The sequence below is a fragment of the Drosophila elegans genome, unplaced genomic scaffold (assembly GCF_018152505.1).
Source record: "Drosophila elegans isolate 14027-0461.03 unplaced genomic scaffold, ASM1815250v1 contig_476, whole genome shotgun sequence".
Classification (NCBI taxonomy): domain Eukaryota; kingdom Metazoa; phylum Arthropoda; class Insecta; order Diptera; family Drosophilidae; genus Drosophila; species Drosophila elegans.
The window spans coordinates 26,825,134-26,852,927 of NW_024545863.1; the positions used below are offsets into that span (position 1 = coordinate 26,825,134).

The 27,794-nt window shown below is 34.5% G+C and overlaps 1 protein-coding gene across 1 annotated transcript in view; it reads right to left on the bottom strand.

The window, feature by feature from the left end:
* LOC121467562 (proton-associated sugar transporter A) overlaps positions 1 to 24,924 on the bottom strand; it is a 155,429-nt gene extending 130,505 nt beyond the window's left edge. Inside the window, exons 1-3 of the mRNA XM_041709184.1 lie at positions 24,786 to 24,924; positions 22,703 to 23,044; positions 22,421 to 22,647 (exon numbers count right to left, since the gene is read on the bottom strand). Coding sequence (XP_041565118.1) covers positions 22,421 to 22,647; positions 22,703 to 23,044; positions 24,786 to 24,924 — 708 coding nt within the window. The remainder of the gene's footprint in view (positions 1 to 22,420; positions 22,648 to 22,702; positions 23,045 to 24,785) is intronic.
* Positions 24,925 to 27,794: the final 2,870 nt, after the last annotated feature.

The following is a 27,794-nucleotide window of genomic DNA, read 5'->3' on the forward strand; positions in this document are numbered from 1 at the left end:
ATATGATTTAGTGATCGGATTTTTATGATATAAAAATCGTAAATCGGAAATAACTCGAACAACCAAACAAAACAAATAAAAATCCGCAAAGTAATTTTTTTTAAATTATTTTTCCGATTGTTCGCATGGGAGCTATATGCTATAGTCGTTCCGAGTTATTTAATACCGGCAATAGGAATACAAATTTTGGGAAAGTTTCATGCAGAAAGACCAGCTTGCGTACAAACGGACAGACAGATGGACGCACAGTCGGACATGGCTAAATCGACTCTCCTAGTAATACTGATCAAAAGTCTTAATATATATATGTATATATATATATATATATATATATATAATATATATAATTCTTCTGTTGAATCCGAATCAATTTATATTGAATAAAAGTGAGCCGCACTTAAAAAAAAATTTATTGACCTAGAACTTTGACACCAAAGTGTCCATGCTTACACTGGTGCACAAATTTAAATCAACAAATCTTGATTTTTGGTGAAGTTGGACTTCCGATTCAGAAAATTATACTAATTTTTTTTAGCTTGTCACCATTTTTCTTTAATGTGAAAAAACGGTTTATTCGTCTATTATGCCTATTTGATCTTTTTTTGGTTTGTTTTAGTAACAGGAAAGGAAGCAAACTTCGGCAATTCGAAGTTCGTATACCCTTGCAGCTATTGATGAAATTAAATATTCTTGAAAACTTTAATATTAGATTTACTTGCGTATATGTTAAAAACATTAAAGCTATGATGAATTGAAGTTCAATTATTTGATACTTTCTATGGCAGCTTTATGATATCGCTTTCCGGTTTTAATATCAAAAAGAATTTCTAAAAAAAATTACAATTAATTTTAATTAATTTAAAAAAAAACAAAATTTTTATTTTTTTTTTGTTACAATGGGAACTTTATGTTATAGTCGTCCGATTTTGATAATATTTAAACCGTAATTCTGAAAATTTTAACCATTACTATATGTCGAAGAACTAAAAAAAAACTTTAAAAACAGCAAACTTATAATTATACCCTTGCAGAGGGTATTATAATTTCAGTCAGAAGTTTGCAACGCAGTGAAGGAGACATCTCCGACCCTATAAAGTATATATATTCTTGATCAGCATCACTAGTAGAGATGCTGATTCTATTCTAGCCATGTCCGTCTGTCCGTCCGTCTGTCCGTCTGTCAGTCTGTCCGTCTGTCCGTCTGTTTATATGCAGTCTTTATATACTAGTCTCTCAGTTTTAAAGCTATCTGCATGAAACTTTCCCAAAAGTTGTCTTTCTATTGCAGGTAGTATATAAGTCGGAATGAGCCGGATCGGACGACTATAGCATATAGGTCCCATAGGAACAATCGGAAAAATAAATGAAAAAAAATTATAACTTTTCTGTTTTTTAATTTTTTGTTTAGTCCTTCGACATTTAGTAATGGTTAAATATTTCCGATTTACGGTTTAAATTATATCAAAATCGGACGACTATAGCATATAGGTCCCATAGGAACAATCGGAAAAATAAATGAAAAAAATTATAACTTTTCTGTTTTTTAATTTTTTGTTCAGTTCTTCGACATATAGCAATGGTTAAATATTTTAGAATTATGGTTTAGATTTTATCAAAATCGGACGTCTATATCATATAGCTCCCATAGAAATAATAAAAATATATAAAGTAACTATCAAATAATTGAGCTGCTAATCATCATAGCTTCAATATTTTTAAACATATACGCATTAAATCATAATTTTAATGTTTTCAAAAATGTTAAATTCTTTCAATAGCTGCAAGGGTATAAGAACTTCGGCTTGCCGAAGTTTGCTTTCTTTCTTGTTTTTTTTCATTTATTTTCCCAATTGTTCCTATGGGAGCGAGAGACTAGTTTGCGTAGAAACGGACAAACAGACGGACATGGCTAGATCGACTCTCCTAGTGATGCTCATCAATGTGTATATACTTTATAGGGTCGGAAACGTCTCCTTCACTGCTTTGCAAACTTCTGACTGAAATTATAATACCCTCTGCAAGGGTATACAAAATTTATTGGTTTATAAATTGTCAGATCAGAAAAAATCTTTCTAACTATGTGTTTACTGACGGTTTTGAATCTGTTGGATTTGTTCAAATCCGTCAATTTCTTTGGGCGTAATACAGCAATACAAAATAAGTTGATACAAAAATTGGAGTGTCTATATTATTGATGATGACTTTGTTTTTTGTCGCTTTTGTTTTTTTTAGCACCTCTTCTATTTTTCCAGGAAAGTCACATGCAGTCAAAGAAACAAAAAGCTAAATTTTTGTTGACTTTTGCTACTTTGACTGCAGCTTTTTAAACTCTTGAAAATTTCACGGCAAACACTAACCAGGCAATGGCCGATCTTTACCAAACGACTTTTCAGCTTCGTCCAGTAAACATCAATCTTATTTAAATGCCAAGTCCAGCCTAACTTAACCTTTTGTCCGAATTTAAGTGAAAACTCCGTACTATTCAGGTTGATCTGCAAACTTGTTAAGCTAATATACTCATCGGGTCCTGACGGTGTTTCAGGCTGCGTGCTTCGATACTGCGCAGACACCCTGTGCAGACCACTACATTAATTGATTATCATATCCTTAGAAACCTCTGACTTCCCAACTATTTGGAAGGTTCATTTGATATTCCATTTCAGAAAAAGGTAAATAAATCAAATACTGTTAAAAGCTCTGTCTCTAAAATAACCCAAGTTATTTTAGGCGTTCCACAATTGAGTGCTTGGATTTACAAAAAATTGGTCTAAGGAATTTGATGATCCCTGTGCAACAAAGACTTTTCATTAGTTTGGTATTACTTTTATTCTTTAACTTACATAGGGAGAAGTGGAGAGTCCCGAGTTACTGGATAGCCTACATTTGTCTGTGGCTAATTGAATTACTTGGAACTTTATTCCTCTTATTTATAACCATTGACGATCAAACGTAGATATGCATGAACCTTTTAAAGTACGATGCAATGTTTATAATAAACTCGATCATATCATTTCTACTACCGACTTTTTACCGATTTTGTAAGTATAATCTTATATTACTTTTTGGCTTATAACACTACGTTGTTGTCCTCATTTATTGCTCATTTATTTTTAACTATACAATTAAATGTTAAAATTAGCGGGATAAACACAATATAAAAAATAAAATAATAAAGTTTAATTTAACGTTAATTTCTCTGAGCTTTAATGAATCCGTCAATGCGAAGATTCGTAAGTATTTTGAATTAGTACATCCGTTCCTTTATTGTCCCTTTTCTGTCACTCGTCATCTCGTTTTGTACGACTCTGGGGCCCGTGCGTAACAAGCATTGCTTGGTATAGTAAGGGCCACTTGTTTGTACTGACCATTGTGCATTAACGTAACAAAAAATTAATAAATGAGTTACATTTTTGTGCTATTTTAAATGAATTTCCCAAGCCTTCACTAGGCTCACGAAACTGAAGACGGACTTGCAAACGCCCATCGGCTAGAACCGAGACAGATTGCAAAAATGGTCTTAACATGTTAGCTTGTCTTGGGTAAGCTTTGGAGGAGATGTCCAGTACTCTTTAATTTTCCTGAATGGATGCAACATTCCAGCCTACGATCCATCCGAAATCAATATTGTTTAGGCGCTGCTTGCCTTATTTAGGAGTATGCTTTTCATTTTTAACTACGTCTAAGATGCCTTCAGTACTGATAGTTTTATTCGATTCTTAAACAAGATAGAATGCAAACTTCGGCAAACCGAAGTTCATATACCCTTGCAGAATACTATACTATACTATTGCAAGAATTTAATATTTTTGAAAACATTAAAAGTATGATTTACTTGCGTATGTGTTTAAAAACTTTTAAGCTATGATCATTCTTTTTTGCTCAATTATTAAATAGTTATTTTATATATTTTTATTATTTCTATGGGAGCTATATGATATAGTCGTCCGATTTTGATGAAATTTAAACCGTAATTCTGAAATATTTAACACTTACTATATTTCGAAGAACTAAAACAAAAATTAAAGAACAGACGGACAGACGGACGTGGATAGATCGACTCGTGATGCTGATCAAGAATATATATGGTCGGAAATGTCTCATTCACTGCAAACTTCTGACTGAAATTATAATACCCTATGCAAGGGTATAAAGAGCGGGTCGGTTTGAAATTTAAGAAAATCCATATTTTTTGTTTTATTTTCTTAACACACACGGAAACTTTTATATCGTTCCATTGAATATTTTCAAAGATACACGTTCATGTAAAAGGTTTTTCAGAGTGCTTGAAAGTACAAGAACAAACTTTAAACGCGTTTTTCTCAAAATTGTGCATTTAAATTCGGTGACCAACATCGGCTAAGCCGATTAGTCACCGAGCTTCGAGCTTTTTAAATATCTTGTTTAATGATTAATCGAAACATTTTCTCACCAATATATATATTTTTTGTATAAATAATTTAAAACCAAAATTTTGGTCAAAAATATTTTTTTTTTGAGAAGCAGAAGTTTTGTCTTATTACTTCGATTAATTACTAGAATTAACATAACCTTATCTATATCTGGGGATCCAGTTCAGAGATATAGTTACGCAAAATGTCTTTTTTGAGAGGAACTCCCGGAGATCAGCTGGATATCCTTACCAAATAAATATTTTTTCTGACACGTAGTCTTAAAATAAAGTTAAAAGATACCTTAATATGTGAACTAATTTCTAGATCAATAAATTTAAAATTTTTTCCAAATATATTCGCTTTTTTCGCCCTTTTAGTGCATATAACATAGAAACTTTTGTCGTTGGTAATGACTTTATATTGTTCGTTAAAGCTTTTTCAATAAATTACATTGACAATTACATTCCTAGTTTGATATCTAGTAGTGACTTTTATAATATTCCTTGTTATATATTGTAGTTCTTGGATGGTTATTCTTAATAGCGCATCAGCTACAAAATTCATTTCCCTTTAGATATTTAAGTGTAAAATTAGTGTTAGTTTAAAACTTGGGGTAAATAGGCACTTCGTTTTGACAGTAATGTGTCTACCATCAATATATGGTCTAGAATGTGTTATTGCCCAATTAACTACAGGTAATTCCGGTTCTATTGTGCTTTCGTTACTAAGTCATAATTTCTCAAAAGTGCCATAAACTTCAATTGATTTTTTTTTTTATAAATAACGATTGGAAATTGGCTTTGAAGGACTTTTAGAAAAAAATCGTTTTCCATATTATTGACAATTTAAGTTTTTTGACACTTTATTTTAAAATTCAGTTGCGGCCAAAGGAATAATGTTACGGCTTACCAAATATTTCTCTCATTTATTCATATCTTATTTCACAATGCGATAGAAATAATTTAACAAAGTAAAATGAAATTGCAAATATTTATTTTAACGTGAATGTTCTGCGCGCATTCTTTTCAATCTAAAAATCCACTTTTTTCTCCTAGAGATGTTATTTATTCGATTAACACTCTGTGCTCCGATATAAGGCACGACAGGGATGCGATCAGAATATATGATATGTGAACAAATAAGAAAGTGGGATTCTGTGAATTCGTTTGTTTGGCTTATAAACATCCCGCCCTCTGTAATGTTAGTCGTTAGTTTTATTTAATACGTCATGCGCTGCTAGTTTGGAAATTGGCCATTTAAAAACTCCATTGTTTGTTTTTACTTCTGTGATTCTAATCTGACTGTCTTTAGCTCGGATCGTTTTAATTTTAGCCATCTTCCAGTTTCCTAGCGGTTGGTTCTCGTCGCATATAATAACTACGTCGCCTTCAGTGATTGGTTCAGTTCGAGTAAACCACTTGGTTGGACGCGCTAACATTGGCAGGGATTCGCGAATCTAATGACGCCATAATGTATCAAAAGTAGCTTAGCTATTTTTCTTGGAGTCTGTGTCAAATTCGTTGTTTCCATAAGAAAATGGTTCTGGGTCCTTTATATCAACTGGGCATTTGTCAGTGGTCTGCTTTTGACAATATTTTCTTCTTCGATATTTTCCGCCGCTTGTTCTTTTTTCGTAACTGCTAATACTATTTTTGTCGATCTAACAAGACGCTCCCAGCAGCCACCTGAGCTTGGACTTAATGGACAATTAAATTTGCATTTATTCCCAATCGAATAGGTCTTCTACCTCGATCATCTTGTTATCAGCTCCAATAAAGTTAGTTCCCATGTCGCATCTAATATCAATAGGCACGCCCCTCCTGTTGACGAAATTTCGAATATACATGAATCGGTAGATAAATCTGATGCAAGTTCGAGATGCCCTTACGGTCAAGCATGTACATAGTGCCCACCTTATTTCTTGGCGTCGGCCGACTGTTACCATTGTTGGATAGTCCAAGCCTACATAGGAAGAGGGTCTTTGGTATGGGGTAACTCTTTCTTTTGGCAATTGCTTTATTTCTTACAGTGTTGATAAGTGTTAATAGCCCAAAATTGTTGTTTTGGTGATCATAACGCTCATGGTGCCATCTGACTACCAAATTAGTAAATGTGTGTCGATGGGGCAAAATTATGGTTGACGTATACTACCAAAAAGTCATCCGTTGTTAATTTGGGTCATAAGTTATATATTTTACTACTTTTCAGAACGTCCTCGGATCTCTGAATGCATTCTTATTCTTGAGAATAAGATTTTGCATAATTTTACTTTTGCTGATTGTAGTTCGCTTTGCTTCAGGTTCACTATCTTGACGTACCCAATTTATAAATCTTAGGATCTATTCTACAGTTCAAACGAAAATAGTGAATCAAGTATCGGTTGTCAGCTTCGTTATTAATTTTTGCTTCGGGCCAAAACTATTATTAGAGTAGTACAAATTCAAACTTTTCCTGGAGAGTATTTCATGCCCTTGTTTCATTTTGTTGCTTATCAGCTGCATTTAAATTGGTCGGTACTTAGCGCCAGTCGTTTGGATTCAAAGACCATCTCGCTCGCATCAACATACACGTGCAGCTCAATGCTTACCTTACACTCGAGAAACATTGGCGAGTATCACCAACTCATCTTATTTTGAAATCCGAGCCCCGTTTAATCGTTTTGTTGAGTCCTTTAAAATTTTTCACGCTCTTGTAACACTTTATGATTGTAGTTATTGCTCTGAGATTTTAACACCAAAAGCATTATTTTTTGGTTTGTTGATATTATAGACCCCGTCATGGGGTACTATTATTTAAAAAGGACGCTTCCTCTTTTGAAAGTTCAACATTATATCCCTTGCTTACGAAATCCATAGTTGCTTGGTCATACTCTTGCATTTTTCCTAAATTCCGCATCTTATTTTAATTATAAATCCGAGCCCTGTTAAATCGTTTTGTAGAGTCTTTTTTCAATTTTTCATTGCTCTGAGATTTTAACTCCAAAGTTTTCTATTGTAAAATTATCTAAGACTATATTATGCATTTTCCTTTCAATATCCTATTTCATTGATAGCAATTGGGATACGATAGAAAATATCAAGGGTGCTTGCTTGTGGTCATCAAAATATATACCACCCCAAATCGGATTTAGCTGCAACCAAATTTGTGTCCAAAGCAACGCTTTTAATTGTGGACGCCAAGTAACATTTGTTTATTCCGATTAAAATCTCAGAGAAGGCATCTATACAGTCATTAATAGGGATATTATTCAGGATCTAAAATGTATCTCTAAGTTTCTTTAGACTAAGAGATGGAAAAGGTTGTCGCAATTCCGGAACAGTATTTCCGATCAACCCAAACCTCTTGTGGGCGTTTTGCCCACAAATCCTTAGTTGAAATTCCATAGATTTTACTTCTGTTCTTTGAGATTTAATCAAATATAAGGTAAGTTCCGTTTTAGCTTTGCAGACACCCTATATTTCTGCTATTTTCGTCAAGAAAGGCATAGGTGTTGATAATCGATTTATTTGGACCAGATAGTATCCTTGCTTTATTTTATTTAACTGTGCTAACCAAAGCTTCGGGTTAATTTACAGGCACATTCTTTGTATTTATGACAGCCTTTTCAAAATGTAGAGTGCTATGGTGGTTTCTCTTGCAACCAGCTATATTGCATTTCTGCTTAAACTTACAACTTGTGACTTTTCCACAATACAGGCTACAATAGCATAGACCAAGTTTTTAAGCTAGAGTCCATCTCTTTTGTACACTTGCCTTTTTATACATCACGCATTTGGCTAATGGATGATATCCCTTGCATTTGTAACAAGTCACCATGACAGTCCTATGCTGATTACGGCACCTTTGCCTTAAGTCTGGGTAAGAAAATATATTTGTGCAGTTCTCATTCCATTGTATTTGTTTTGATAAGGGTAATTTCCCATTGAGCTGTTTTGTCAAGGTCGGATTATGGAGGTATTGTATGGCTCCAGCGGAATGAAAGTATAACACTAAATTTTTAATAAAGTTAGCAAATCGTTAGCCATCTCAATCTGGCTTTTTCTTAAAAGTTCTGGTCCTCCAGAACGAAAATATTAGCGATCGATTATAAGACCCACATTTCCGTATTTATAATTAAGCCTTTAACTTAATTTTAAAGAACCTCCCTTAATGCTTTTTTAATAAATAGGGGCCAATCTTCCGGATTTCCATTAACGTCTGGCAAGTCTATTAACTTTCTAGGCTGCACATTAGAATGTCCTTGCATAAAAGGAGCGTTTACGTTGAAATATTGGTAGGATATACCCTGTTTCCCACAGAATCATGACCACTATTCATAAATTGTCCATACACACCAAGATCTCCCTCTATTGACGTGCTACCGCGTAATGTTGCTACCCTGTATAGCCAGGCTGGATGTGTCGCCAAATGGGCCACCAACTTCGCCATGAGAAGCTGCAACTCCGGGAGGAATTCTTGAGCTACCCTGTGTAGCTAGGCTAGATGTGTCGCCAAATGCGCCACCAATTCCGGCGATTGAGCCGTCAGATGCGACGCCAGATGCTCCACCAATTGCTAGGATAACTTCCTTAGGACTCATATTCGGATCCGATGGTTTTTACAGCTTGTCCATCCGATCTGTTAAGTTCCTTGTCAGATTCACCACACCCTCAGATTGCAGAGATGAATTATTGGTTTTATTTGTTAGGGCTGTATGCTTCAGCAGCACTGTATTCGAATCCATTTCAGTGACTGTATCCTCTTCTACGGATTTGCGCAATAATATGAGAACTTGTCAATTTCACCACGAATTGTAAATATTTTACGATTCGCACACAACAGTTAAAATAATGAATGTTTCGGCTATATGTAATATACACAGAAACAAATAAATAAGATGAGATCAGAGTATACTATATCTGAACAAATAAGAAAGTTAGATTCTGTGGATTCATCGGTGTGGTTTAATAACAAATTAGAACGATTTTTCTGATTGGAAAAGTAGTAAACAAATTAAGTTAATTTCTAACAAATTTCGGCAGTCCGAAGCTCATATACCCTTGCTGCTATTGCAATACATTTTGTTTTATTTGCGTGTATGTTTTCAAAACATTGAAGCTATGATGATTCTCAGCTCAATTATACGATCATTCTTAAAGCAGCAATATGAAATCGTTTTCCTATTTGAATAAAATTTAAAGCATAATTTTAAAGTATCAAATTATTATGTCAAAAAAAATGAAAAAAAAAAATTTATTAATCTTTCGTTTGTTAATATTTTGAATTTTCCTATAAAAAGTTAGAAATAAAGAGCTATATGATTTAGTGATCGGATTTTTATGATATAAAAATCGTAAATCGGAAATAACTCGAACAACCAAACAAAACAAATAAAAATCCGCAAAGTAATTTTTTTTTTAAATCTTTTTCCGATTGTTCGCATAATACCGGCAATAGGAATACAACTTTTGGGAAAGTTTCATGCAGAAAGACCAGCTTGCGTACAAACGGACAGACAGATGGACGGACAGTCGGACATGGCTAAATCGACTCTCCTAGTAATACTGATCAAAAGTCTATATATATATATATAGTGACATGTCCATATTCCTATGAGACTCTGCATATATTTAAGCAACACATACACAGTCCCATCACACTCTGAATATACCCATTACTTTATGTATCCACAATATACCCTACACTACCCTAGAATTATTCACCCTTGTAACAAGAGCCCAAAATCGAAGGCCAACGGAAAGTCCCCAATGTTATCACCCAAAAATGTAGACTAAACAACTCACCCCAATGGTCACGTTCACACGTTCAAAGATAATCAAAGTTCGGCTCGCAGACACATAAACTCCTATTTCAAAAACACATAAACTCCTATTTCAATCCAAAGACATTTCAAAGTCATAAAACTAAGAGCGCACTTGTATCCAAGAGTCAAGACACTTGAATCCAAGAGTAATTAAAATTTCACTCAAAAGAAATTGAAAGTTCTCAAGAACAAATTTACAACTCACTCAAATCCCGAAGAGTTCGAGACCGAGGCTTGATCATCAACAAAATCAGATCAGCTAGTTAAGTTCAGTTTGAGACCTCAAAGCAATAGGTCGGTGTTCTTCACAAATAAGTTTAAAACTCTGTAAACCACATGTTGAATAAAATAAAGTTATATTTTTTTATTTAACCGGAGTGACAAACATATAATTGGCGCAGCCGGTAGGATCTAAAATAAAAGTCCTTTTAAATACGGTACTGATCAACAAAAAAGATATACTACACAACTAGTTATCTTGATCAGCGAATTGAACAAAGTGCACTTAAAAAAAAGATCCGCAAAAGAATCTACGTGACGTAAAACCTATGAGTGGTCATAAGACATCTAAAAAATCCAGTTCGGTCAGAATAACATTCTGAAAATAAAGTCAATGTGACATAAAACCTACGAGTGGTCATAAGACATTTAAGAAAAATCCAATTCGGTCAGAAAAACATTCTGAAAATAAAATAACGTGACGTAAAAACCTACGAGTAGTCATAATATCCAAAAATCTAATTCGTGCAATTATAAACATTTTTAAGAAGTCCAAATAAAAAAAAACTCAAGACAAGATGGCAGTCCAACAATTATCAGAGATCCATCTGAACCAGTTACTGGGTCAGATCAAGGAGTTACAATACTTCGACGGAACACCAGGAAAACTCTCAGGATTCATCAACGAAGTCGAGTACTTGTTACAATTGTACCCCACCCAAGAACCAAGGCAGGCACACGTCATTTTTGGAGCCATCCGAAGAGTGATAGTCGACACAGCAGCCGAAACCGTCGCACAATCTGGAGCCAACAACTGGGTAACAATGAAGACAGCTTTAATCACCGCCTTCAAAGATCATAGGCCTTACGAAACAATCATCAAGAAGCTGGCGGAAACACAATTCAAAGGGAGTCTTAGTAAGTTTATAAGCGAATTAGAAAAACAATATAGAAATGTGTTCGATAAATTAGAATTAGAATCTGATCCATCAGATAAAATAAACTATACGAGAATGTTGGATAGAACAGTTCATATTACCATTGATCGAAAACTTCCCGATCGCATGTATATGTCATTAGCAAGAAAAGATATAACTAGTATTCCAAAATTAAAGCAAGCTTCTATGGAATTAGGATTTTATGATGCAAATCCAGAAGAAGAATATGCACAAAATAAAAGTAACCTTAAAAATCATAGGAACAGAGGAAAATATCAGAGTAATAATCAAAGATATTATGATAATCAAAGAAATCTAAGTTCGTATTACAATTCAAATTCTAATTCTAATGCAACAACTTCTCAGAATAACCAAAATCAATATCAACAACGTCCCATTCCCCCACATTTGCAAGGCAATTACCAAACATTTAGAAACAGTTTGAATCAAGCCAGATTACAGAATCCGCATAACCACCAAAATTTAAATGATCAGGCTAACACAAATAGATTTAGTGGTGCCCCTGTAAAAAGACAAAGGGAAAGTCAAAGTGGCCAAAATAGAATGGATGTCAATTTTCATCAAACTGCCTCGGAGACCGAAGACACAATCCATATGTAAAAATTGCTTTTCACAATAAATTTTATAAAGGAATGATAGACACAGGATCATCAATTAATATAATGAATAAAAATTTTGCTAAATTAGAAGAGACGAAAGAAGATCTAAAAGTGTATACAATTAGAGGCCCGGTAAAAATACATAAAAGTATCATAGTAAAACCAAGCGTAACATGTCCATCAGAACAGAAATTTTATTTACACAAATTTTCCGACAATTATGATATCCTGTTAGGTCGAAATTACCTAGAAGCCGCTAAAGCAAAAATTGATTATGAAAACAAAACAATTAAACTAGGCCCAAAAACATATAATTTCCGATACAACGACGAAGATATGGAAGAAGATAAGACCGCACAGGAGTGCCTTAATCTACCTTCTACTGAAGATCAATCGGTAAATTTCGCGATTCACAATGATTTATGCGAAAACAATGAATTTAGGCTCGAACATCTGAATAGTGAAGAGATTGAAAGTTTAAAGAAAGTTCTATTTGAATATGGTGACATTCAGTACAGAGAAGGCGAAAATTTGACTTTCACAAGTACAATTAAACATACAATTCAAACTCAGCATGAAGATCCAGTTTATCGTAAACCATATAAATACCCCCAGAGCGTTGACGAAGAAGTAAATAGGCAAATCAAAGAAATGATAGAACAGGGAATAATTCGTAAGTCGAAATCTCCTTACTGTTCACCTATTTGGGTCGTTCCAAAAAAGGCAGACGCATCTGGCAAAAAGAAATTTAGGTTGGTTGTAGATTATAGGAATTTAAATGAAATCACTATCAATGATAAATTTCCAATTCCTAGAATGGACGAGATCCTTGACAAATTAGGAAAATGCCAATATTTCACAACCATAGATTTAGCTAAAGGATTTCATCAAATCCAAATGGACAGCAAATCAATCGCAAAAACTGCATTTTCTACAAAACATGGTCATTACGAGTACACTCGAATGCCATTCGGCCTTAAGAATGCCCCCGCAACTTTTCAAAGATGTATGAACAACCTTTTAGAAGACCTAATCTACAAAGATTGTTTAGTTTATTTAGACGATATAATAATTTTTTCCACTTCATTGGAAGAACACATCTTATCTCTAAAGAAAGTTTTTGGAAAACTCAGGGATGCAAACTTAAAATTACAATTGGATAAATGTGAATTCATGAAAAAAGAAACAGAATTCCTAGGTCATGTTGTTACTACTAATGGTATCAAACCTAATCCAAATAAAACTAATGCTATCACAAATTTTCCACTACCAAAGACTCCAAAACAAATTAAATCATTTTTAGGATTATGTGGATTCTATCGCAAGTTCATTCCAAACTTCGCTAACATAGTTAAACCCATGACCATTAAATTGAAAAAAGGAGCAACAATAGACACAGAAGATAAAGAGCACAGCATTTGAAAGATTAAAGGTACTTATTACATCAGATCCGATTTTAATCTACCCTGATTTTAATAAAACTTTTTCTTTAACTACTGATGCTAGTAATATTGCCATCGGTGCAGTCTTATCTCAAAATCATAAACCCGTCTGTTATGCTAGTAGGACATTGAATGAGCACGAAATAAACTATGCCACTATAGAGAAAGAACTTCTAGCTATAGTTTGGGCGACAAAATATTTCAGATCATACTTATTTGGGAGATCTTTTGAAATACTTAGTGATCATAAACCACTTGTCTGGCTTAATAATATTAAAGAACCAAATATGAAACTTCAAAGATGGAAAATTAAATTAAATGAATTTGATTATAAAATTAAGTATCTTCCCGGAAAAGAAAATCATGTAGCAGATGCATTATCGCGTACTAAAATAGAAGAACTAATGCTTGGCGAAGTTGCCAATAGTGTAGATGCAACTATGCACAGCGCTTCTGAAGATAATCTTAACTATATATCCATCACCGAACGACCATTCAATTATTTCTCTAGACAAATAGAATTAGAGAAAGGAGATAGCGATGAAACTGAGGTAAAGCATTATTTTCACAAATTAAAAATCAAAATAACTTACAAAGAAATGACAGATGACTTTGCTAAAAACATCATTAAGGAATATGTATGCACTAAGAAAAGCGCAATTTATTTCCATAACGATGAAGATTTCTTAACATTCCAAAGAGCATTCGTACAAATAATAAGTCCCAACAATTTAACAAAACTGGTAAAATGCACTCTTATATTAAAGGATATTCTAACTTATGCCGAATTCAAAAGTATAATATTAAAAATGCATAAAGAACTTTTACACCCAGGAATCGAAAAAACTATCAATTGGTTTAAAGAAGAACATTACTATCCAGATAGCCAGAAATTAATACAAAATATAATTAATGAATGTGAAATCTGCAATATTGCAAAGACAGAACACAGAAGTACAAAACTATCATTTGAAATAACTCCAGAAATACTTAACGCAAGAGAAAGATATGTAATTGATTTCTATATGGTCGGTAACCAACAATTTTTATCTTGTATCGACATTTATTCGAAATTCGCTACTCTAATTGAAGTGAAAAGTAGAGATTGGCTAGAAGCAAAAAGAGCCATAATGAAGGTATTTAACGATATGGGAAAGCCTCAGGAAATCAAAGCAGACAAAGACTCAGCTTTTATGTGTATAGCTTTGCAAAATTGGTTAAAATCTGAAGGAGTAGATATATCAGTAACAACCAGCAAAAATGGTGTATCTGACATAGAAAGGTTTCATAAGACAGTAAATGAAAATTTAAGAATTATTAGTAACGAAAACAATATAGAAAACCGATGTACAAAATTCGAAATAATCTTATACGTTTACAATCATAAAACAAAACACAATACAACTAATAGAACTCCCGCAGATATTTTCTTATACGCAGGAACACCAGATATTAACACTCAACAAAACAAAATCAATAAAATAGACAGGCTAAATGAAAATAGACATGATTTTGAAGTTAATACGAAATATAGACAGGCACCATTAGTTAAAACTAAAATTACCAATCCTTTCAAGAAAACAGGTTTAATAAGACAGGTTGACAACAAACACTTTGAAGAAACAAATAGAGGCAGGAAAATCACACATTATAAGTCAAAATTCAAAAAGCAAAAGAAGATTAATAAGAGCAAATATGATAATTCCAGACAAACTGATGAAGATGAAACATAACCAAGTCATCCCAATATTATCCCTGATATTAATCTCGCTTATAAGTACAACCACGGCACAAAGTATAGAAATAAGTCCAATAAACGCAAAAAACGGATATCTGATATTTAAAACCGGATCGATGGAAATCCCAACGAATTTTGAATACCACCATTTAAGCATAAATCTAACAAGGACCGAAATAACATTCGACAACCTATTAGAAGAAGCTAAAGAATTCCAACACATTGTGCAAATCCAATATTTAGTTGAAAAATTAAAAAGAGAAATGAATGGGTTAAGAATAGTCAGAAGAAGTAAACGCGGGCTTCTAAACGTGGTAGGTTCAGTCTATAAATATTTGTTTGGTACACTTGATGAAGACGATAAAGAAGAACTCGAAATGAAGATCAATAATCTAGCAGACAACTCCATCCAGAATCATGATTTAAATATGATTATTGACGTTGTCAATAACGGACTTGACTTAATAAACAAATTTGAAGAATCTAAAAATAAGCAGGAACAAGCTGCAGTTCTGATTTTTAATCTTCAACAATTTACAGAATACATAGAGGACATAGAATTAGGAATGCAACTAACTAGGTTAGGTATATTTAACCCAAAATTATTAAAACACGATTATTTGAAACAGGTTAATTCAGAAAAGTTGTTAAAAGTAAAAACATCAACTTGGCTTAAAACAGACACGAACGAAATCCTGATAATTTCTCAAATTCCTAAAGAAATAACGCAAACTCCTGTATATGAAATTATTCCATATCCAGATGAATTTGATAATATCTTAACAGAAAACACATTTGATAAATATTACATTTATGATGATAAAGTATTCAATGAAAATACAGGTCAAATTATTTTCGACAAATGCATAATTGGAATTCTAAAACAAGAACCGACAAAATGCAAATATGTAAAAACCCATAAAAATTTCCAAATAAATTATATCGAACCAAATATTTTGTTAACATGGAATATACAAAAATCAATTATAAATCAAAATTGTATAAGCACAGAAGTTTCGATCGTTGGTAATAATATTGTTAAAATAAAAAATTGTACTATTCAGCTAGATGAGTTTATAATATCCAACAACATAGCAGACTATACACAATCAATTTATGTTAACAACAATATCACAAAAATCGAACCATTGTCATATATTCAAACAAAAGAAATAGTCGAATCACATATAAAATATTACAATACATTTCAAGTAATATGTCTAACCACATTTGTAATAACTATAATAAGTTTGACATTATATTTAATTTACAAATTTAAAAATATTCCTAAGAAACTTATTGTAAAATATTCTAAACGTGAAGAACAACCAATCATAGAAAATAAGAATGTAAAAATTAATGAAGAAAATATTGTAACAGAAAATATTATGTTATACCCTACGTTATCGCCCTGAGGACAGGCCAAATTCAAAGGTTGGGGGAGTGACATGTCCATATTCCTATGAGACTCTGCATATATTTAAGCAACACATACACAGTCCCATCACACTCTGAATATACCCATTACTTTATGTATCCACAATATACCCTACACTACCCTAGAATTATTCACCCTTGTAACAAGAGCCCAAAATCGAAGGCCAACGGAAAGTCCCCAATGTTATCACCCAAAAAATGTAGACTAAACAACTCACCCCAATGGTCACGTTCACACGTTGAAAGATAATCAAAGTTCGGCTCGCAGACACATAAACTCCTATTTCAAAAACACATAAACTCCTATTTCAATCCAAAGACATTTCAAAGTCATAAAACTAAGAGCGCACTTGTATCCAAGAGTCAAGACACTTGAATCCAAGAGTAATTAAAATTTCACTCAAAAGAAATTGAAAGTTCTCAAGAACAAATTTACAACTCACTCAAATCCCGAAGAGTTCGAGACCGAGGCTTGATCATCAACAAAATCAGATCAGCTAGTTAAGTTCAGTTTGAGACCTCAAAGCAATAGGTCGGTGTTCTTCACAAATAAGTTTAAAACTCTGTAAACCACATGTTGAATAAAATAAAGTTATATTTTTTTATTTAACCGGAGTGACAAACATATAATTATATATATATATATATATATATATATATATATATATATATATATATATATATATATATATATATATATAATATATATAATTCTTCTGTTGAATCCGAATCAATTTCCTTTGAATAAAAGTGAGCCGCACTTAAAAAAAAAATTTCTTGAAAAAAAAATTTCTTGACCTAGAACTTTGACAACAAAGTGTCCATGCTTACAATGGTGCACAAATTTAAATCGACAAATCTTGATTTTTGGTAAAGTTGGACTCCCGATTCAGAAAATTAAACTAAATTTTTTTTAGCTTGTCACCATTTTTCTTTAATGTGAAAAAAACGGTTTATTCGTCTATTATGCCTATTTGATCATTTTTTGGTTTGTTTTAGTAACAAGAAAGGAAGCAAACTTCGGCAAGTCGAAGTTCGTATACCCTTGCAGCTATTGATGAAATTAAATATTCTTGAAATCATTAATATTAGATTTACTTGCGTATATGTTAAAAACATTAAAGCTATGATGATTTGAAGTTCAATTATTTGATACTTTCTATGGTAGCTTATGGGAACTTTATGTAGTCGTCCGATTTTGATAATATTTAAACCGTTATTCTGAAAATTTTAACCATTACTATATATCTCGAAGAACTAAAAAAAAACTTTAGAAACAGCAAACTTAAAATTTTTTCATTTATTTTTTTAATTACTCCTATGGGAGCGAGAGACTAGTTTGCGTAGAAACGGACAAACAGACGGGCATGGCTAGATCGACTCTCCTAATGATGCTAATCAAGAATATATATACTTTATAGGTTCGGAAACGTCTCCTTCACTGCTTTGCAAACTTCTGACTGAAATTATAATACCCTCTGCAAGGGTATACAAAATTTATTGGTTTATAAATTGTCAGATCAGAAAAAATCTTTCTAACTATGTGTTTACTGACGGTTTTGAATCTGTTGGATTTGTTCAAATCTGTCAATTGCTTTGGCCGTAATACATCAATACAAAATAAGTTGATACAAAATTTGGAGTGTCTATACCCTTACAGAGGGTATTATAATTTCAGTCGGAGTTTGCAACGCAGTGAAGGAGACACTAGGAGAGTCGATCTAGCCATGTCCGTCTGTCCGTCTCTCAGTTCTAAAGCTATCTGCATGAAACGTTTCCAAAAATTGTCTTTCCATTGCAGGTAGTATATAGTCGGAACGAGCCGGATCGGACGACTATAGCATATAGCTTTCATAGGAACAATCGGAACAATCGGAAAAATAAATGAAACGAATTATAAGTTGCTGTTTTTTTAGTTCCTCGACATATGGTAATGGTTAAATATTTCAGAATTACGGAATAAATTTCATCAAAATCGAACGACTTTAACTTAAAGCTCCCATAGAAACAATGAAAACTAAAAAAAAAAAATTTTTAAATGTACCTCTTTTATTTTGTAATTTTTTTTTAGAAATTCTTTTTGATTAATTAATAATTTGACAGTTCTGAATTACGCTTTTAGTTTTATTAAAATCGGAAAACGATATCACATAGCTGCCATATGAAATATCAAATAATTGAGCTGCAAATCATCATAGCAATTCAATCATAGCTTTAATGTCTTCAAGAATATTTAATTTTAACAATAGCTGCAAGGGTATATAAACTTCGGCTCGCCAATGTTTGCTTCCTTTCTTGTTTAAATCGTTATTGCCATCAAAAAAAAGTTTTTAATCGAAATAAAGTTTTGGAGCATTTGGATTACCTGACTGAGAAATTCTGTCTCTACTCTAACCCTTTGTAAAGGATCTTGATGCGTATGCAGCTAGAAGTTTAAGTCCTTTTTTGTTTTGAGTTAAAACTGCTCCACAGGCTTGCTACTTGAATCTGTTAGTATGCAATGTTCTCTGCTGAAATATTGATTTTAAAAAAGAGTTGGGCTTATAAGTGCAGTTTTAAAATGGTCAAAGGCATGTTGGCAGAAAAGCATGTTGACGTCATGAAACGTCCATAAAAATTGCTAAATGCAACGAATCTTCTAGCCGCTGTACTCAATAATTTTTAATAGCGTCGATTTTTTGTCGTCTGACAATATTCCCTTACAAATGCAATTATGTCCCAAAATTGTGACTTCATTTATGTAACTTTTAATTGTATTTCCCACATTTCTCAAAAACATCAGTTAAGTTCCAAAGCTTTTGTTTCTCTGAACAATTAAATCACCAGTATAAAGAAATGCTTGAGTACTTTCAAGTGCAGAGAATGCTACAGTCTTCATTCTCTGAAAGAAAATTTTCAAATTCAATTTGATGAAATCATGACACTAAGGCATGACAGTAAGTTATAGGGAACAAAATATTTGTATTAATCTGAAGACAGTAATTACTAATCACTTTTTTTTCTTGTCATAATCCGGAAGCGATTTTTCGATACTTACAAAAGTGGGCTGTTATATGCTGATAGAGACGAATCTACTATTTTGTGGTTTATTAACTTTCGTACCTGTGCTTGAATTTCTTTTTTTAGATTGTAAAAGTTAAAATGCTCGTAACAGGTAGAAGGAAGCGATTCCAAACCTATAAAGTATAAATATTCTTTATTCTGATGATGCTCAAATATCCTAAATTAATGAATGTATAAATGGCTGTAACATTACACTGTGGTCAGAACGACTACTTTTAGTGGCATTATATAATAACTAAAGAACAAAATGAGCTATTTAAGTTTAAGTATTGGACTACTTTTTACTTGACCTTATATTTATTTTAGTATAGCACTCATGAAAGTGGACCGAGTATTAGATATAACAAAAAAACAGCCAAGTTAGTCATCAAAACAGAATGTAGGTCAGTCGAACCATCAGCAGTTCTCCGAAAAAATGCGGTTAGCTGACACCACGATTTCATATGTCGGGCAAAAACTTGTGCTACCAATGCATTTTGTCTATAGTAAAATACGAATAATATAATAATACTCTTTCCACCTACTTTGTAAACCTTAGCACTTATTGTACCAGTCAGTTAAGTTTATATAAAATCAGTATCCAATTCAAACGATCAAAGAGTTCTGACTCAACCCCAATCCCAATCAGGCTGTCGCTGTACCTCTCTTTTCACATTGCGCATTAACAAGATCTCAAGTCCATGGTTACTATAAAGTTGTCTTTTACAATGTTCACTTTAACCAAACGAAAATGTTGAATTACATAAGCTTAATATCAAATTTTTGTTTAAATGTTATATGAATGGTAATACTCAAGCTCGGGTTGTAGAACTCTCTTCGTCTCGTCGGTCTCTTCTGGTCAGCAGATTCTCTCTGGTAACACCTTCTCTCCAGTTTTTCTTCGGCAGAGCTTCTTTTTTAGCTCCTCTCTGGGAATACTCCTTTGGTACCGTCTCTCTAGTAGCCCTTCTTCTTGCTGGACTTCGTCTAATGGCGCTTTACTGGTAGCGCTGCTTCTCCGGTGCCGCGTTTTTTGTAGCACCTAGCTGGTACAGCTTCTCTGGTAGCACTTCTTTTGTAGCGCCTCATAAGTACAGATTCTCTGGAAGCCAGTCTACTGTAGCGCCTCGCTAATACAGCTTCTCTGGTAGCACGGCTCTTAAACAATTGTCCTCTGGTAGCACTACTACAGTACGCCTTTTGCTGCTCCTCGCTTCGCCTTGTTGTTTAGCAATCCTTGGCTTAGCGTTCAAGTGGTAAATCGAATTGTCCCCTCAGAATAATTAATTCCTGCAGCAATACAGCATTACAGATAGCTCGTAATTTCAGAACTAAGAGTTTGTCCTCGTTGCATTGCTCTCTGTTTTGTGGTCGCCATTCATTTCTATTGTCCTCTCTTTTTTTCCTGTGTTCAGCTACAAAACGCAAAATTTTCTGGTTCGCGGCGACTACTCATTCAAGTAAAAACTTCTTGGCTTGCGAACAAATCCACAATATCGGCTTCACGTTGCACACATACCACGCAGCAGCCGGTGATCGTCGCGAAATCGTCAAAGATAGGCTAGCTAAGGCACAGCAAGACAACATCAAAAGATGCAATGCATCCAGGCAAAACCGCGTTTTCGAGGTCGGAGAAAAGGTGTTCCAGAAGAACAACAAAAGGTTAGGGAACAAATTAACTCCCTTATGCTCAGAACTCCCTTATGTTAAGAACTAAGCACATAAGATACACTCTTTTCTGTCATACATTGTTATTCATACACAATCATAAGTAATTTGGTTGCCCTCAGCAACAAATACAACAACACTTAACACAAAGCCTTAAGCATTCTGTTTGCCCTCAGCAACAAAGTAATATTATTGTTGATTATTAAACAATGCTGACTCGCTACCAAGAGTTCTGCGCGCAGCAACTGTAAACGGACACCGTGTTGCTTGCGCAAGAATGCTGAGTCGGCACGCCGACTCGAGCGAATGGCGTGATGCATTGACTTCGCAGGGCTAACTTAAGCTTGAATATTTCTGTAGCCTTTAGTCTCAATCTAGATCACAACACCATAAGACGAATACATGATTAAAGCTCCGGCATCGCCGTAAAACAAGAATATAAAACATTAATTGTGTTATCAATCATAGTTGACCACGTCCAAGACCGGCAACTGGGAAAGTTTCCCACAACATAATCACAGTGTTCCAGTAATCAATTATTGGATGCATCAACACCTCAACGAAGAGAAGAAGTTATCACCGTCAACGGATCGTCACTCGACAACCGAGTTAGGCGGAAGACTTAATTTATACGCATATAAAACCAAAACCAAAACCTTCGGCTTGTCGAAGGTTGCTTCCTTTCTTGCAGTTATACATGTGCTAGGACTTTAATATCGCAATCCTATACCACAAATTCTATACAGGTCTTGATAACATTAAAACGTATCTCTTCGGCACAAAACTATATCCTACATTTTCCTCGGACTTTTATTCCTATTTGCACATGCCGCGTCTATCTTTTCGTAAATCGTGACTTAAAAGACATTGCTGGGCTCCTTTTTTGGTTAGGCTGGTGGTGACCCGTAAAACTCCGTGCGAAAAAAAAGCATTGAAAGCATCGAAAATTAAAAGCATTGAACATTGAACATTAACATACAGTAGTAACAGTACAGTAGTAGTAATCGCCTTTGGAAACTTGTTTGTTAATCGTAAAATTGAATTAATTTTTTTGATTAATCCAAATTAAAAATCAAGTTCGAACAATTGTGTTTTTAATAGTTTAATCATATTATAGATTACCTGTTTATTTTCGTCGGGAATTGAATACGTTTCATCATCAGATCCACAGGCACCATATGATCTTGAAAAAACTTTCACAGACTCGCGCCTACAATTATTTGAGTCCGCATTTGCTAGTACCCACAGGGGTATTTCCGCAAAACTGGTTATTGTAAACGCAACACACATAATAAATATGATTGTTATTATTGAAAAAACGGCCTTTACGTGTCCACCCAATCGACGACCTAAAACCAAAGTGAACAGCAAAGCTATGGAACATTTTGATTTCTTTTTACTTACCGATATCAGTTTCGTCCCAATTTAGTCCTCCCATTGAATATCCAAAAAATCCTCCTAGACCTGCCATGACGGTAAACGTAGACAGTCCTCTTGCGTGATCTTCTGGCAAACATACGTCTAAAAGATAAGCTCTTGCTGGACTCTGACAAGCATCAGCGTCAAAGTCGAGAAGAACTGTTCCCAATACTGTAAAAAATATACCCCAGGCATGGGAAGATTTCGGTGACGTTTGATGACTATGACTGACATTTTTCAAATTCTTAAATTCAGAAAAATCATCTCGCTGATTTGCATCTCCAAGCCAATATCCCAAGGATTCGCCATTTGGAACCAAAAGAAGTCCTTAAAATAAGTAAAGACCGTCTATTAAAATTATTTAATACTTGGAAATGTGTATTTTCAACAAAAAACAAGGGGGAGAGCTATAGTCGAGTTCCCGACTATTAGATACCCTTTACACAGGTAACAAATTTCAAAAACAATACTTCCAGTGCCGAACTGCAACGACAACACTACAAGCAAAGAGCGATCAGCACCCAACCCCCCTACAGCCTATCTTATGCAGAGCAGCGGCAAAGAACACACGAACATTTAAAACCGCTGTCGGAGCACACACATTGACAAGTTATCCGTGCAACTACTCATACAAATTAAGTGCGAGCTTTTGGTAGTAGGTGTACTCTCCGCTGCTCTTCAAACATGCAGTATCGTCTTAACTAAAAATAATTGCCCATTACTTTTAAATTAACTGCTCGATTTTGAACATTTTTGTGTCTACCGATAGATACCCAACACACACACACAATACACACAAAAAGCCTGACAGATACGGTACATATCACAGAGTGATTTTGCGATTCGTGGGCGTTAGATTATTGGATCCGTTTGAAAATAACTTTACGCTGCGTAGGAACAACTAAAAATGCACGTAAAATCACAAATCTCTAAGTTTTATAGTTTCCTATATTTCGACTTCCCTACGGACGGACAAACGGACAGTATTGGCTAGAATATTTATACTTTATTGAGTCGGAAGCACTTATTTTAACATGTTACATACTTTTTAACGAATAACAAGAAAGAAAGCAAACTTCGGCAAGCGGAAGTTCATATACCCTTGCAACTATTGCAAGAGTTAAACATTTTTGAAAACATTAAAATTATGATTTACTTTCGTATGTTTAAAAGCATTGAAGCTATGATGATTTGCAGCCTATTTATTTGATAGCTATTTTATATATTTTTATTATTTCTATGGGAGCTATATGATATAGTCGTCAGATTTTGATAAAATTTAAACCATAATTTTGAAATATTTAACCATTACTATATGTCGAAGAACTAATAGAAAAATTTAAAAACAACAAAGTTATAATTTTTTTTCAATTATTTTCAATTATTTTTCCGATTGTTCCTATGGGAGCTATATGCTATAGGCGTCCGATTTTGATAAAATTTAAATCATAATTCTGAAATATTTAACCATTACTATATGTCGAAGAACTAAACAAAAAAATAAAAAACAGCAAAGTTTTAATTTTTTTTCAATTATTTTTCCGATTGTTCCTATGGGAGCTATATGCTAAAGTCGTCCGATTTTGATGAAATTTTAACCGTAAATCGGAAATATTTAACCATTACTAAATGTCAAAGAACTAAACAAAAAATTGAAAAACAGCAAAGTTATAATTTTTTTTCATTTATTTTTCCGATTGTTCCTATGGGAGCTATATGCTATAGTCGTCCGATCCGACTCGTTACGACTCATATACTACCTGCAATAGAAAGACAACTTTTGGGAACGTTTCATGCAGATAGCTTAAAAACTGAGAGACTAGTTTGCGTAGAAGGACAGACGGACGGACAGACGGACATGGCTAGATCGACTCTCCTAGTGATGCTGATCAAGGATATATATACTTTATAGGGTCAGAAATGTCTCGTTCACTGCGTTGCAAACTACTGACTGAAATTATAATACTCTCTGCAAGGGTATAATATAACTGAACTTATAAGCTGTGCTTTGGCTGAATCTAGAATTTATAGACGGCCTGTTGTATTTCCTGCGCCGCTCCTTTCCTACTCAACACTCGGAAGAGTACGGTGGAGCAGCTAATTATTATGCTGATTTCCACGCCGACAGCGAACCAGATGTTGGTGACTCCAGCCGATTTCACTTCCTCCTTAAGCCCTTGGATAACCTCCAAGTTTTCGTTGTTCATTCTTTGGAGAAGTGGCATACTTAGCATTGAATTATGGCCGGTGATGTTTAGCAAGAGAGGCCGCCATGCCCGGTGTCTTTTTATAGCTTCGCGTTGATTCGAATACTTAGTGCCATTGATGAAAGCTACTCGCTCGAACGTAATAATATGTGAGCCGTTGGTAGTCATCTCGGGGCCATCGTCGCATTGTTTCGCATTGTTGTTAATAGGGATTCGGTGACTGCTAGGACATCATTGTTGCGTTCGGCAACTACTTTGTCCTGAAGTTGCAGAACGGTATTTTGTTGGGATACGGGAAAGATTGTGACCTTTTTACTTGTAATTTTAAGTTTAGGATATGCAAACAGCATATGGATGATATTACTTTAATATTAAATGCCTCTAATAGGCTTACGATGGGGACCTGTGTGGGGTGATCTATTAATACAGACTTTAAATTATCCTGGTTAAAAATGGCCGGGCTTATATTGGCTTTAGCAAGTGTGACGGTAAGCATTAAATTTTGAATCTCGGTTATTAATATTCTATTTCTGTCCAAAAGAACATTGTATAAAAGTGAAGTGTCAACCACAGCGTTTTGTTTTGCTTTTATAATTTTATTGACCGTCTCCGTGAGCTTGTAGATTTTTTCCTGAGTTGGCGAGTTGATGATTACCTGCCTGTTATTTGACTCTATCAGTCGTGATTCGGACATTTTAAGCATTTCAAGGTCAGATGCGTCAGGAGTGCCCGCTACTACTTTAAGTGATGTACCTAAGAAGTCTAGACTCCTGGCCATCCTATGGTGCACTTTTAATACTGACAATAAACTTCTATATGGTCAGTGTCGACCTCTAGCAATTTTCGCATGTGCGACTTTGGAAATAAATCGGATAACTTAGCAGTTTCGTCTATCATAGCTGAGAATTCCGTCAATTTGCTTGAGTGCCGCGAAAAATGTCTCTGTTCCCACACCAGTGCTATTCCGTCTGTGATAGGGATGTATTGGGCGTGGGAGTAGTCTGTCACTCTAGCTTTAACTATAGCTAACGTTAATAATATAATTCCTGCGAACCTTTAAGAAAGCGAAAAATTAAAACCACTGTGCATTTATGTGGAAAATATGTGTAAGTGTGGGGTGCATATAAAATAAATGCGTATAAAAGAAATTGAAAGGGGTTTTATCTGAGGTTGACGTTCCCATGTCTGCTTGTACGCGCTCTTCAGTGTACAGTGGGGCTAGTTTTTTCCCTAACCTTTTGTTATTTTTAAGGTATACGTTTTCTAATATCTCAAAAATTCGATTTTGTGTTGTTGGGTTGCACCTATCTAAATTTGCTAGTTGAGATTTTTGATTTGGAGTCTAATTGCCAACTTTTGTTCGTTGTTGACTGAGTGCATAGCATCATTGGGTTGCACATTTGTGACCGAGTGTAGCGTTTTATTATACTCTACCGTGGCTCTCATGATGAGCTCGACGGTGACACTTATTTGTTTGTCAATTAGGGAGCTGTGAAAACGTTCCACTTGCCCATTGGAGCTACTGTGTAAAGGAGGTGCGTTAACTTTGAAAATTTGTCAACACAGATTAAGAATGATTTTTTGTCAGTGGAGTAAATATCAATATACAGCATTTCGCCCGCATACGAAGGGTCTGGTGTGACCCCCAAATCCTGCTTCTTGGGGTGTCTTTTGTATATCGCCTTGGTGCACGTTTTGCAGTTTATGACCACCTCATTAGCGAGCTTAGTGATTTTTGGAAAATATTAATCCTGAAGGACTTGTTTCACATTTTCCTGAGCAGCCCTGTGGACGCTGTTGTGTTCGCATCTTATAACTTCTGTCTGGTCGTTTGCATCATTCACAAATCTTTTGCAAAACTTAGTTACCGGGAATTCCAGCACCAAAACATGTTATATGCAAGCTGATGTATGGAGGTCACAGTGGATGGCGTTCACAACATTCACGTTAACTACTTCTTTAACTAACTCGAGTAACGAATCTTTGTTATTGAAATGGATTATGTGACGGGTTTTGCTTCCGAAAAATATTAAATTTCGCCGTGAGGACTGGCTTGCTTCCCCTAGAATTATTTGATTCCTGAAACAATTCAGGGGCTTATCCGTAGATTCGACCGTGTAGGTCAACGAGACTTTCTGTGCACAGTGGCAACGTCGAATTGGGGTTCAAAATCTGAGGCTGAACAAATTTTTTGGTTTAGAGTATTCCTGAATGTTTTTTACCTTTTCAGGGTCTGTTTTGGCTCCGTCTGCCTAAAAATTCTACACTTTCTATGAAGAACTTGGTTTTTTCTTGTGACACACTCATTTTGGTTTCCCACAGCACCGCATCGAAGTGAATTACATGGTCGACAGCATTTTCGTCATATTATGTAACAAATTTTCCCAATCTGCTCGCGCAGTTCATCGTCAATTGCCCTTTGGAAAATGTTTCCTGCAGTTTTTTAGCCCAAAGGACAGACGGCAGAACTCATATTTTCCTCCGTTAATGGAGAAAGAGGTTTTATTCCGGTCGTTTTTGGCCAGATAAATCTGATGGTACCCCTACTTTAGGTCTAGGGTAGTGAAAAATTTTGCCTTTCCTAATTTCGCTAGAATCATATGAATAATAAAAGCATAGGTTAACGATCGGCAATAGTTCGTTCATTCAGTTTCCTGAAAGCGATCACCAGTCGTTTTTTTTTGTTGCCCTTTGGCATCGGAGCCTTTTTTGTAAACAACCCATGCTGGGCTGTTGAATGGCGACCTAGAAGGACAAATAATATCATCCTTTGGAAGCTGTTTGATCTCTTTATTAACAAATTCTGCCGCTCCCATGGGATACGGGTATAGATTAGAACAAACGGGTTCGTTACTTTCCGTTCGAATCCT